This window comes from Danio rerio, chromosome 15 (assembly GCF_049306965.1).
Source record: "Danio rerio strain Tuebingen ecotype United States chromosome 15, GRCz12tu, whole genome shotgun sequence".
Lineage (NCBI taxonomy): Eukaryota > Metazoa > Chordata > Actinopteri > Cypriniformes > Danionidae > Danio > Danio rerio.
The window spans coordinates 38,402,501-38,415,842 of record NC_133190.1 but is presented as its reverse complement, the minus strand read 5'-3'; the positions used below and the strand labels follow the sequence as shown (position 1 = coordinate 38,415,842).

The 13,342-nt window shown below is 37.3% G+C and overlaps 1 protein-coding gene across 1 annotated transcript in view; it reads right to left on the bottom strand.

The window, feature by feature from the left end:
- Window positions 1–13,342, bottom strand: part of nyap2a (neuronal tyrosine-phosphorylated phosphoinositide-3-kinase adaptor 2a) — an 83,164-nt gene that overhangs the window by 48,195 nt on the left and 21,627 nt on the right. The window contains exon 3 of the mRNA XM_001340889.8: window positions 6,488–6,795. Within this exon, the coding sequence (XP_001340925.3) occupies window positions 6,488–6,795 (308 nt within the window). The remainder of the gene's footprint in view (window positions 1–6,487; window positions 6,796–13,342) is intronic.

Sequence of the window (13,342 nt, the reverse complement as noted above, 5' to 3'; positions counted from 1 at the left end):
AACCTGAATTCATTGACTTTAACTTGCTTTTGTTTTTTTCTACTATGGAAGTCAGTGATTACCGGTTTTCAGCATTCTTCAAAATATCTTTTGTGTTCAACAGAAACAAATTTAAATCAGGAAGATAAAAAGTAGATACTTTGAAGAAAGTTGGAAACCTGTAACCATTGTCTTCCACTTGTTTTTTACACTATGGAAGTCAATGGTTGCAGGTTTTCAGCATTCTTCGAGACTTCCATTTGTTTTTCCTACTATTGAAGTCAATGGTTACAGGTTTTCAACATTCTTCAAAAAAATCTTCTTTTGTGTTCAACAGAAAAAAATAAACCAAGAAGATAAAAAGAAGATATTTTGAAGAAAGCTGGAAACCTGTAACCATTGACTCTCATTTGTTTTGCCTACTATGGAAGTCAATAGTTATAGGTTTCCAGCTTTCTTTAAAATATCTTCTTGTATGTTCGACAGAAAAAAATAAACCACACGGGGTTGAGTAAATATTGAGTGAGCAAACAAAATTTTTTGGTTGAATTATCCCTTTTAACTAGTCCAAATTAAGAATACAAACATTTATTTTATTCAGAAGAAAAATGAAATAAATAAACACTGTTTTATAAAACAAACAATCCCCTGAAACTGTATCACAGTTTCTGCCAAAATATGTCTGAGGTTGAATCTACTAACAGGTTGATGTGCTCTATATAGTACAGGCAAAATTGGCTGCGTTTCAAATTTCACCGCAAAGAGCCGTCTGATGTTTTGAGGGTTAATGTAGTCTAAATGAGGTTGCGAACATTGTAAAACAGGGTCAAGTGCTGGAGTGGGGTTAGGTGTGCTGTAATGTGCGCTTCTGCTCTGAATTAAAAAGGAAAGCACTTGAAATAAGCCCAGCTCAGTAAAAAGATCAAGTTAAGGGTTAAAGCAAGGCTAATGTGTGTGGAAATGAGTGTGTGTGTGTGTGTGTGTGGAATAGTAAAGTAGAACAGTTGTATAATATAAAACTGCCAGACCAGCACATTGCAGGATGTGTGCAGTAAAATAAGTTATCATCTTTGTGTATGTGGGTGTGTGGGTGTGTGTGTGTTGACCTTGTCGCAGTGTGCTTGTTTCTGAGAGGCATCATTTGTGTTTTGCTTGATTCAGTCTGAAGAGTCACTGCCGGTAAAACACTTATAGGCCCGAATGTTGCCCATAGCAACGGTTGCCCCCGTTCATAATGACACTGCAGCCAGCAGGCGACCAATCCGGACGCTTTCCTGGCTCAAGGTGACCAATCAGAGCAGGACACAAGCTGATGTCACTTGTTCCTAGAAAGATCCTGGAGTGTGTTTACAGGTGTCTATGAAAGTGAATGTGTGTGTTTGTGTGTTGACCTCTTGTCTGTTATGTAAAAAGAGCACACTGACTCATTGCAAGGTACAAGTGTGTGCAGCGCCGCAGTTAAGTGTGTATCAAGTGCTTCTCAAAGCAAATCAATGGCCGGCTTGTAAAGCTATTTACCATTGCAGTGACTCGCAAGTAGAAATCTGTAACCTGGTTAAAAATAAGTTTCCCTTTTTATTTTCCTTTGGCTTAGTCTCTCATTTGTCAGAGGTCGTCACAGCAGAATGAACCGCCAACTATTCCAGCATATGTTTTATGCAGCGGGTGCCCTTCGAGCTGCAACCCAGTCTATTTTAAAGAATGCTGAATGCATGTAGCCATTGACTTCTATCTGTTTTTCCTACTATGGAGGTCAGTGGTTACCAGTTTTTAGCATTCTTTAAAATATCTTATTTTGTGCTTGACAGATGAAAGAAACATCACTTACTGTGAAAAAAATGTTAAAAAGAATAAAAATTTTGCAAAAGAAGATATTTTGAAGAATGTTGAAAACCTGTAACTATTTGTTTTTTTGACCATGGAAGTCAACGGTTATCGGTTTTCAGCATTCTTCAAAATATCTTCTTTTATGCTTGAGATTAAAGGAACATTACTTATTGGAAAAATGTTAAAAAGAATGAAAATTTTGCAAAAGAAGATATTTTGAAGAATGCTGAAAATCTGTAACCATTTGTTTTTCCTACTATGAAAGTTTTCAGCATTTTTTAAAATTTATTTTGTGCTTCACAGAAAAAATAAACCACACAGGCCTGAGTAAATAGTGAGTTATCTCTGACTTAAACTAGTCAGATTTAAGAATAAAAATATTTATTTCATTATGAACAAAATGTTTAAATAAATTCAATTAAACACTGTTCTTTGAAACAAACAATCCCATAAAACTGAAGAAGAGAAAAAGAAGATGTTTTGACGAAAGATGGAAACCTGTAACCATTGGCTTTCATTTGTTTTTCCTACTATGAAAGTGAATGGCTACAGGTTTTCAGCATTCTTCAAAATATCTTCTTTTATGTTCGACTGAAAAAAGAAACCACACACGGCTAGAGTAAATAGTGAGTGAGTAAATTGTCATTTTTGGGTAAACTATCCCTTTAAACTAGTCAGAATTAAGAATAAAAATATTTATTTTAGTACAAACAAAATGAAATCTAATTTAAATAAACACTGTTCTTTGAAACAAACAATCTCCTAAAACTATCCGACAGATGAAAGAAACATTATTTATATACATATTTAAAAAAGTTAAAAAGAATAACATTTTCAGATATTTTGAAGAATGCTGAAAACCTGTAACCATCTGTTTTTCCTACTATGGAAGTCAATGGTTACAGGTTTACCACTTATTGATTTTTAGCATTCTTCAAATTATCTTCTTCTGGGAAACAGCCATACACACACTCACATACACTATGACCAATTTAGTGTACTCAATTTACCTATAGCGCATGTCTCTAGACTGTGGGACAATCCGGAGCACCTGCAGAAAACCCACGCAAATGGGGAAACCATGCAAACTCCACACAGAAATGCTACAATGGTAACCACTGAGGCAACATGCCGCCCACTGTATGGCAAATAAGCGTAAATTCCCTGCGTTACACATTTCACTTTTTATGTTTTTTGTCAACATTACTATGGTTATTTTAGCTTTTTTCCTAATAAGTGAAATACATTAGCATTTATGTTACATCTGATGTTGATAAATAATGCTCATTGCATTGTTTAGTGCCATGTGTGTTAGTAGTCGTGTGAATGACACTGAGCATATTCTAGATATTAGCATGTTTCTCTGTTTGTAAGAAAAATAGTTTGACATGAGCATTGATTTGTGCGGATTGGCGGATTGGTTAGCACTGGTGCCAGCAAAGAAGGAGGACCCGGGGAAAACCCACACGAACACGGGGAGAACATGAACTCCACACAGAAATGCCGGGTAGAGACACGAACCCGAGGCATAGTTTCTGTGAGGCCACATTGCTAGCCACTGGGCCGCCGTGCTGCCCTATAGAGGAAAAAGAGGAGGACAGGGGGTGGAAGGGGGATTCTTCAAGACAAAGATGACCAAAGGTAAGATGCTTTGGTTATTTATACTGAGTTAGGAATCGTCTGATTGGTGGTTTGTAAATTAGCTTGACTCGGGGCCAGCTGTGTCAATTAAGCACATGATCCTCTCGAAATTAGTTTATGAATAAACTTCACGATGTGTAGATGTTCAGTCATTCATTTTCCTTCGGCTTAGTCCCTGATTAATCAGGGGTCGCCACAGTGGAATGAACCGCCAACTATTCCGGAATATGTTTTACGCATAAAACAGCTGCAACCTAATACCGGGAAACACCCATAAACTCTCATTCACACACACACACACACACACACACACACACACACACACACACACACAAACACAAACACACACACACACTCATACACTATGGCAAATTTAGTTTATTAATAACACACTTTATTTTCATGGTCCATTTGTTGAATTTAAGTAACATTGCATCTACATGCCAACTAATTCTTATTAGATTGTAAGTAGACTGTTAGGTTGGGGTTAGGGTTAGTGTACTTGCAAAGTTTCTTATAGTCAGTATAATGTCTGTTAAAGGAGCAGTATCAAGAGCAGATATTTAGCAGATAGTCTACTGATACTCAGATGGACCATCAAAATAAAGAATGTCTTTAAACTGTGCGGGAAACCTGGAGGAAACCCACGCGAACATGGGAAAACATGCAAACTGCATACAGAAATGCCAGCTGGCCCAGTCAGGACTCGAACTAGTAACCTTCTGGCTGGCAACAACGTTAACAACGTGCTAACTACTGAGCCACCATGCCGCCTGCTGTAGATGTAAGTACTTTAAAGCATTGGTGTATTAACACTATAAAATAATGAAATGTGTCAGTTTACTGTAAAATGTTGACATTTATTTAGCTGTTTCTATTGTGTTTTTAACTGAAAAATTCTGACAACAATCTTGGGATTCTGTTTTTTTAACCATAGAAAACAGATTTTTTCACACTGTATGGTGTTTATTTCATTTTTCTTTCTATTTTTGATGGATATGTATGGTGTGTATTAGAGATGTCAGTTTCCACAAATTCAGATCCTTGTTCAAAGCAATAATCAATTAATTGATTTACCACTGAATGCTTTTTACAAATTTTTTTGTGTGTGTGGAGTTTGCTTGAATTTGTTTTTTTCCCTTTTCTTGGTGCTTGTGCGTATGTTTATAGTTTATAGAATTTCTTGCTTTGTGATGTGCATTGCACAGAAGAGTGTTTGATGTGTGTGTGTGTGTGTGTGTGTGTGTGTGTGTGTGTGTGTGTGTGTGTGTGTGTGTGTGTGTAATGATCCATGAGAACAAGGCATGCATGACAGAGATGGCAGAAGAGAGGATATTTGCATACAACAGTGAAGTGGAGGGAAAAAATAAGAGATGTCTTGTGATGCGCGTGTGTGTGTATTTGTTTGTGGAGGGAGGGAATGCTTGCTGGTTGCGATCATATTTTATAAGAGTTGATGGTTGATGTGCATATGCTATAAAATATAGAAGCTGCATAATGCTTTTCAACATGGAAAATACTACATTTTGCTTGAGCGACAAATGAGAATATGATGTTATATAATTTCTGAAGGATCATGTGACTAAAGATTGGGGTAATGACAGCTGAAAATTAATCTTGGCATTACAAGAAACAAAACATCTCTAAAATATATTCTAATGGACAATAGTTATTAATTCTTTCCTTTTTCTTCGGCTTAGTCTTTTATTTATCAGGGGTCGCCACAGCGGAATGAACCACCCTAAAAGAAAACAGTTTATTTATGTTAATACTACTTCACAAACAATAATTCTGAAATATATTAAGTTAGAAAGCACTTATTTTAAAATTGTTTTCATTATTTAAAGACATTGCTGTCATTTTACACACAATTGATGTGCTAATATAGTTTTTTAATTATAATTAATTATAACTCTATAAAAATGTATCCTAGTTCCCACAAAAATAATGAGCAGCACAACAGTTTATTAAAAATAAAAATGTTTCTTTATCATTTAATCAGCACGTTAGAATTATTTCTGAATAGTTTTGTACTATAAAATGATAATTAAACAAAATAAAATTAGCATTATTAAATGTCATGAATATTATTGAAATGGTAAATTATTTTAAAGTATAGCCTTGCCAAAAATAAAATAAAATATATTTTCAATTATTATAATATTTCACATAAATTAAACCCACATATAAATAAATATAATATATGTTAAAACATATTTATTTTTTTATGGAACCAAATTATACTATAAAAAAATGTATTAAATCAAATTAAGACTATTTTAAGACCAGATGAAAAAAAAAATACTCTACATAATGTCCACAAATAAAAAATTATAAATAAATAAATATATATATATATATATATATATATATATATATATATATATATATATATATATATATATATATATATATATATATTTATATATATATATATATATATATATATATATATATATATTAACATTTTTTTATTAATCTTTTACACTCAAATTAATTACCTAAGTTAAGAGGCTAACCAGTTCAACATTAAATGAATCAGGTAAAACAAACTAATTAAAAAATGCATGTTGCCTCACAGCAAGAAGGTCACTGGTTCGGGTCCCGGCTGGGTCAGTTGGCGTTTCTGTGTGGAGTTTGCATGTTCTCCCTGTGTTGGACTGGGTTTCCCAAATTGGTCATGGTATATGTGTGTGAATGCAAGAGTGTATCGATGTTTTCCAGTACTGGGTTGCAGCTGGAAGGGCATCCGCTGCATAAAACATAAGCTGTAATAGTTGGCGGTTCATTCCATTGTGGTGTCCCGTGATAAATAAAAGGACTAAGCCGAAGGAAAATAATAGATCAAAGTCACACTATCATGTAAAATTCCATCACCAAAAATTCCTCTTGTGATTACTCATGAGAAGACCTCTCGCAAGTAATAATAAGACCTTTTAAGACTTTTTATGACCTTAAATGTAAAAAAAAATCTTATTGAATACTTTATAAGGACCCTTTGGTACCCCTAATGAATATTTGCAACTAGAAGAGTTCTTACCGTCAAATTTCTCACTGTCCTTGGCACTTTTGCCGGTGCTGAGGCCGGCATTGACGGTCTCTGAGGAGGTGCTGAGTTTGGTGTTGGGGTCTCGTCTGGGTTTGGGTGGAGGTTGTTTTCGTGAGGTGGGACTGCCCTCCTCTTCTCCTCCTCCCACTGAGTGCAAAGACTGTGAGCGGACAGTGAAGCCCGGGCCGCAGGGAGGAGGAACGCGGTCCTGAGGCGCCGGCATAGTCATGAAACCCATGCGGAAGTGTTTACCTGCATATCCTCCTCCCTCTGTCACACGGGCCACGTCCTCACCAATCCTGAAACAATCCGAACACACTTCACTTCAGCTTTTTATATTTGCACTTTACCTACTTTTGGTAACACTGTACAATAAGGTTGTATTTGTTAATGTACTTATTAACATGACCAAACAATGAACAATACATTTATTTTACTATTTATTCATGTTTATTAACATTAATCAAAATACAGTTGTTGATTGTTAGTTCCTGTTCACTTCTGGTCATTAATGTTAACAAGCATGAATTTGGGTTTTAATAATGCATTAGTAAGTGATGAACAATGATTAATAAATGCTGTATATGTGTTGTTCATTAGTAGTTCATGTCAGTAAATACATTAACTAATGAAAGCTTATTGTAAAGTGTGACCAAACATTTAACCCCTTATAAATAATGGATGCATTTCAGAAACAAACGACAATCCAGAATAGAGCGGAATTATTTCATTTGCTAAATTGAATTTTATTCTGATGACAGATCAGAGGACATTTGTGGAGATTTATGACCTGATAGGTCCTCTTTCAAATTAATTGCATGTGAATAACCTTGTAGTATTCTTGAAAATATGTTTGAAATATTTGATTCGGTGGGGTCCTGAGAGGAATCCTGAACAAAACATTATCAAGCAGTACAGAATAAAGAAAAGATTGACTCAGCCTCTCCTACCACAGCAAAATCCATATTTACTTTTGATGTGGCATTAGTTAATCAGAAAGTGACAATTTTGTTCACTTTTACTACTGGAAACGCTGCTTTATTCGCATGTCTTATGCCTAGTTCAGACTGCGTGATTTTAGCCCCGATTTTGGCTCGCCGACAGGTTTTGAGAAATCGCCGACAAATGCCTGAAATCACAGGCAAATCGCTGCTCGTGCACGTGAGTGACAATCACACAGTATGAACGATCAAAGACGCGATCTGAGAGAATCGCTGATGAGTCGCCGATGCCTGTGAGATATTTGGCATGCTAAATATCTGGAGCTGTCGGCGATTCAAATCATGCCGTGTGAATTGAGTTTTGACTGAAAATAACATCAGCCATCACCTACAGCCAATGAGAGAGCAGCTTTCACTTGCGTGTGCGTGTGTGTATACCTGCTGCAGGCCAGCGGGAGGCTGGGGGAGAAGTTAAAAGCACTCTTTTTCGGTTTATTTGGACCCACGAAATGGAGGAAAAACTAGTGGAGGTTTGACAGGACTCAGGAGCAACCGTGTCTGTTTGACGTTTCATACAGAAAGAAATTGGTTTATTATCAACGTTGAGGAGAAATGACTAATTCCCTTTAAACCCAGGTGAGCAAACATGTACATGTTCTACCCCATTAAAGGCTTCTTTCTCATTATGTAGTTAATAACAAAAGATATACTACGTGTTTTTGGCTGTGAGACGTAGTTTGGATGAAGTTGTCGGCGATTCTTCCTATAGTAAAGTCATGCAGTGTGAATGTCGCTGTCACCAATCCATCTTGCAGTGTAAACAAAGCAGCGACGAAACGCTAGCCCAGATAGTCATGCAGTGTGAAAACATCTGTGACACGACTACTTTGAAAATCATGCAGTCTAAACTCGGCATTACATGCGATATTCCAGTTTTGCGCATGAATTTAATTAGCATCTTTGGATGAAAACTCAGCTACTCTCTACCCTGCATTTGTGTTTGTGTTGCTGGTGTGAAAATCAGCTGTAGCGCATGTACTGAAACTCCCTTTTTCATGCAAACCCTTCCCTCTTTCACCACTCGACACTCCAACCAACAGCTGCACTCACCCACTTTCCTGACATTTTTCTAACTAGAGGTGTGAAAATACCCTGCTGAAAGGGGTGGAGGGGGGATAATTGGTCGAAACTTTTTTTATTGTAAATTTAATTTGAGGTCTGCTAAGTTTCTATGTTTCTTCAGCTTTAAAACAATATTACATCCAATCAACATTCAAGATAATAATTTTGTTAACGTTTTTAACACAAATATGCGCAAATTTAACATAATATTAAGTCGTTTAAACTAATCCCATTCAAGAATAATAGTTCAACATCATACAAATATTCATTTTTACAGTGTGTAGGTATTTTATAATTACAGTTTCATGTGAATGTTTCAACCCGGGCTCATTGTGGAAACGTAGCCCCGCGGACGTTTCTGCGGACCGCGATTTACGTCCCGGAAGGTACGTATTCGAGCGTTTTTTTGTTTTCGCGGATCCGCGAGAGGCCGCTGTGCGCGCTTTTTCGCGTTTCGGGCGCCTCTCGGGAGCGCGCAGCGCGCCCGCTCCGTTCTCGCGCGAAAAGTCGCCGGATCGAAAAAAAAAAAGCAAAAGCCCTCGTCTTCGATTTCGACCACGTTTTCGGATCCCGCCGCGTTCTCGCCCTTATATTTCGGATTCCGTTTTTTGTCTTACCTGATTTCCGGAACATGCTGTTCCCCGGACTCGATCCCGGTCGTCGTCCACTGCGGCCGGCTCCGGCTCCTCCTCCGGGGCCTCCGCTCCGCCGACGCAACGCTGTGAGCTAAGCAGACAAACTGATTGCATCGGGAAAGCCCTCCACTCGGAGGCGAGCCGTCGGCCGGCGAGCGCGAAGAGGAGGAGCGGAGCGGCGCCACACTGCCCCGCAGCGTTCGCTCGAAAAAAACCAAACGCGGCCTTTACGTACCTCCAGCCACGTAAATCGCGGCCTCCAGAAACGTCCGCGGGGCTACGTTTCCAGAATGAGCTTGGGTTGGAATGTTTCATATTTTGCTTCATATGCAATATAAATATGCTAAAATATTCCCCTTTTGAAATATAAGAATGTTATATAGAGGAAAAGAGAATTCCCATCATCCATCTATACTATAGGCTCCCTCGTAACTTCATGAATCCATCTAGCCTAAAAGACATTTCTGCATAATCCAATTCAGAGCAATTTGGCAGGATTTGAAGATGATTTCTGCACCGAATATTCCATAAAAATTGAGTTACTTTCATCTGTCTGTTAGTGAGAGACAGAGAGAGGGAGAGACAGAGAGCGAGAGAAGAGGGCAGTCAGTTCAATTGCTGTCTCTCAAATTCTCTCTCTCTCTCTGTCAGAGGAAAACTAATCATACTAAAGGGCAGACAGGATTTACTCGCGTTGGCTTTAAGTAACCATTCACTCACACACACACGCACACACACACATGCGCAGAAGGGTGTGGTGCTGTTGTGGTTCATAAAGACTGATTGAGAGTCTGTCTGCCAGCCTCACTGCACCAGCGGCCCTCATCTCTCCTTCCTCTCCATCCCTTCATCCGTGTGTGTGTTTTGTCATCCGTCTTGTCTTTCTTGTATGGTCTGCACTTTTTCCTCCCTCTCAGCAGGTCACACTTCACACCGTCTTGAGTGGACATTCATTTTTAGTCGCATCGTTCTTCACACCACCGTTTTCGTTTCATTTTGGTTATATAGTGATGGCTTTTGGTCAGTTGATTTGGTCTCTCATTTTACTTTGTCTTTGCTCTGTTTTTGCTTGTTAAATGTGACAGGATACATGTTAATATCCACTGCTGTATAGATATCCGTTATGTTAATTTACAAAATAAACCTGATTTAACGTCCACAAAGTGGGATTAAAGCGTCTTCTGTTATAATTGTACTGGCATGCGGCTGTGGTGATGAAGACGGTAAAATCGGTGTAATTCATTACCAACATGCACTGTTTTAAAAACATTTAAACGTTTAAAACGTAAACGTAAACTCATACATGAGCACATTTGATGATGATTGATGATCACAGACCGCTGAACAGATCTTTTATTCCCGGTAGCTTTGCACACGTCCTGTCTTGTTGTTATGATTATACGCGTTACTACAGAGACATGTTAGTACGTGACTGTCAATCAATTGGATGGGTGGGAATTTCCGAACTCTTACATCATATTGCGGTCAGCCTCAAAATAGGAGGGATTTGGATCCTATTTTAACGCCAGGATTTTTTTTTTTAAATAGACTTATTGTGTTTATAGCACTGTATCACCATATGACTGTGAACACACTATACCTGCACACAGTTCTGTCCAAACAGCTTACAAAAGATGATTTTCATCATAGGTGCCCTTTAAAGCACAACTGTAATTGGTAAAGTCCATTTGTAAATTTTACAGTATTACTGGCAATCAAATTTACCTGTAATAGAATAGATTTTACAGCAATTTGTTACAGTGTAGGCTCAGAACTTGCACTTCCTTTTTAGTCGGCAGCTGTCCGTTTGGTGTGTTCATACGCAGCCTTTTTTGTCCAGACAAGACCAGACACAAGCCAACACGAGCCAGCAACACAGTTTGTTTTCTCAGCGCTGGCTGTGTGGTGTTGGCCCAAAATGCCCTACATTTTGGTGTCAGTATGTATAAACATTGCAGAGATACCACGGTGACTGAAGCTCTGCACATGACTGAAGCTCTGCACATGACTTTTGGCCAACGGAGAAATTAAAATGGTTGTGCCCAACTGAGTCTGGTTCTCTCAAAGTTTTTTTTCTTCACTCTCAGGTGAAGTTTTTTTTCTCTCTCCGCTATTGCCACTGGCTCGCATGGTTCAGGATTGGTAGAGCTACACATCGATGAATTTGCTCTTCAGTGTTTGAACTCTCAGTAATGATTTTAAATCACACTGAACTGAGCTAAACTGAACTGAACTGAACTTAAACACTAAAAACTGAACTACCCTGATCCAGTTACTATGACCATTTATGTGACGCTGCTTTGACACAATCTACATTGTAAAAGCACTATACAAATAAAGCTGAATTGAATACAGCCTCAATGCCGTTTGGCATCATGGCAACACAATGGTCAATTGTAAATAAAAAATGTTTCACCTGTTGACATGAATTTAATAACTTTGGCCCCTAATAATAGTAATAATAATAATAATAATAATATTAATAAATATTAAAATATAATAATAATAACACACTCAAAAATATGTTTGCTGTTTGTTCAAACTACTTAATTAAAATGAGCTGAAACAACACAATTCTTGAGTTTTTTTTTTTTTTAGGGACAACTTAATTAATTTATGTTCAATCTACTTAAATTTGTAAAAACTATTAAGTTACTGTATCTTGATTTCTTCATGTTGTCCCAGCACAAGTTGATTGTTTGGAACCCAGCATTTTTACAGTGTATGTTGTAATTCAAACTCTCTTTCTTTTAAGTCCCAACCCCGCTGACTTATTGTCATAAAAATAATGTGACATGATTTTGGGAAGTGATTGTATCATCATTGTGACTCCATCACCGCACTGATGGATGTTCACATTAGCAGAGAAGTGTAGCGCTTGCTATTCGTGCCAGAAAGACCAGCTTACACCAGCATCATCTTCTACAGTGTTTGTCCATGCAAGCTAGCTTACACTGTGCAGTTCTGTGTATGTGTGGGTTTTGCTTACGTTGTGGGTAGCTATTGTCCCCAAAAGGTAGTAAAACCAGAAAGCATTTTTATTATGGGGAGCAGCTAATGGCCCCCATTTGTACAATAGATTAATAAACATAATAAATAATGCCTTAATGAAAACGCTGAAGGGTTTGTGTGAGGGCTTAAGGGTTGGTTTGAGGATGTAAAATATCATCTGGACGGTATAAATCAATAGATGGATTTGCATGGAAAGATAGAATAACGGGGTTAAAGGTCTTGACAATAGCGGTTAGTAGGACACAGCTTGGATTTAGAAAGCTAATGGTATTAATGGAAAGAGTGAGCAGTGATCAGCATGTGTTTGGCTGTGTACTTGTGTTCTATTGATTTAGTGTTCTAGCAAACATGAAATATGACACACTGTACACTGGTGGTTTGAAGTTTGGAATAATTAAATTTTTTTAAAGGGTCTCTTATGTTAAGCAAGGCTGCATTTATTTGATTAAAAACACAAAAACAAAATTAATATAGTGAACTAAATTCTCAAATCTAATTAGCTGATAGCCATGCAATATTCCTGTAATAACAGCAGTAATAACAAGAGTCCACATACAGTGACAACATACAGACTCAGTACAGTTTGACAAATATTGAAGCTGTTGGACAACATAATGTACTTTTGAGGCTTTTTTTAGTGGAGAATGTAACTGTTTAGACTGCAATTATGCAGTTTATTTATAAGGATAGTGCCTATTTTAAATAAATATAATTTCGGAGATTCAGCCTGTCATACTGAGCAGAGCAAAAGTAAATGAATGACAGAAGAAAGTAGTTCCTCATACAAAAGGATTTTTGAGACTCTCCGTGTTGGATTTTTTTCGTTGTTGTTGTTGTTATATACACAATTATGCTGTCGAACTGTTGAATAAAACCAATATCACATGAGTAACAGTACGATATTGTGGTCACTGGTGGGACACTAGGGCACTATATAATAATAATAATAATAATAATAATAATAATAATAATAATAATAATGGAACACTAAGAAACTATTATAATGTTCATAATAATAAAACTGTTGTCATTTATTTAAATACTGCCATTTAAAAATGTTTTTGTAGTAAGATTGAATCATTTTATACATCGAACCAACGACCGCCTTGCTGTGAGGCAACAGCACTACTCACTGC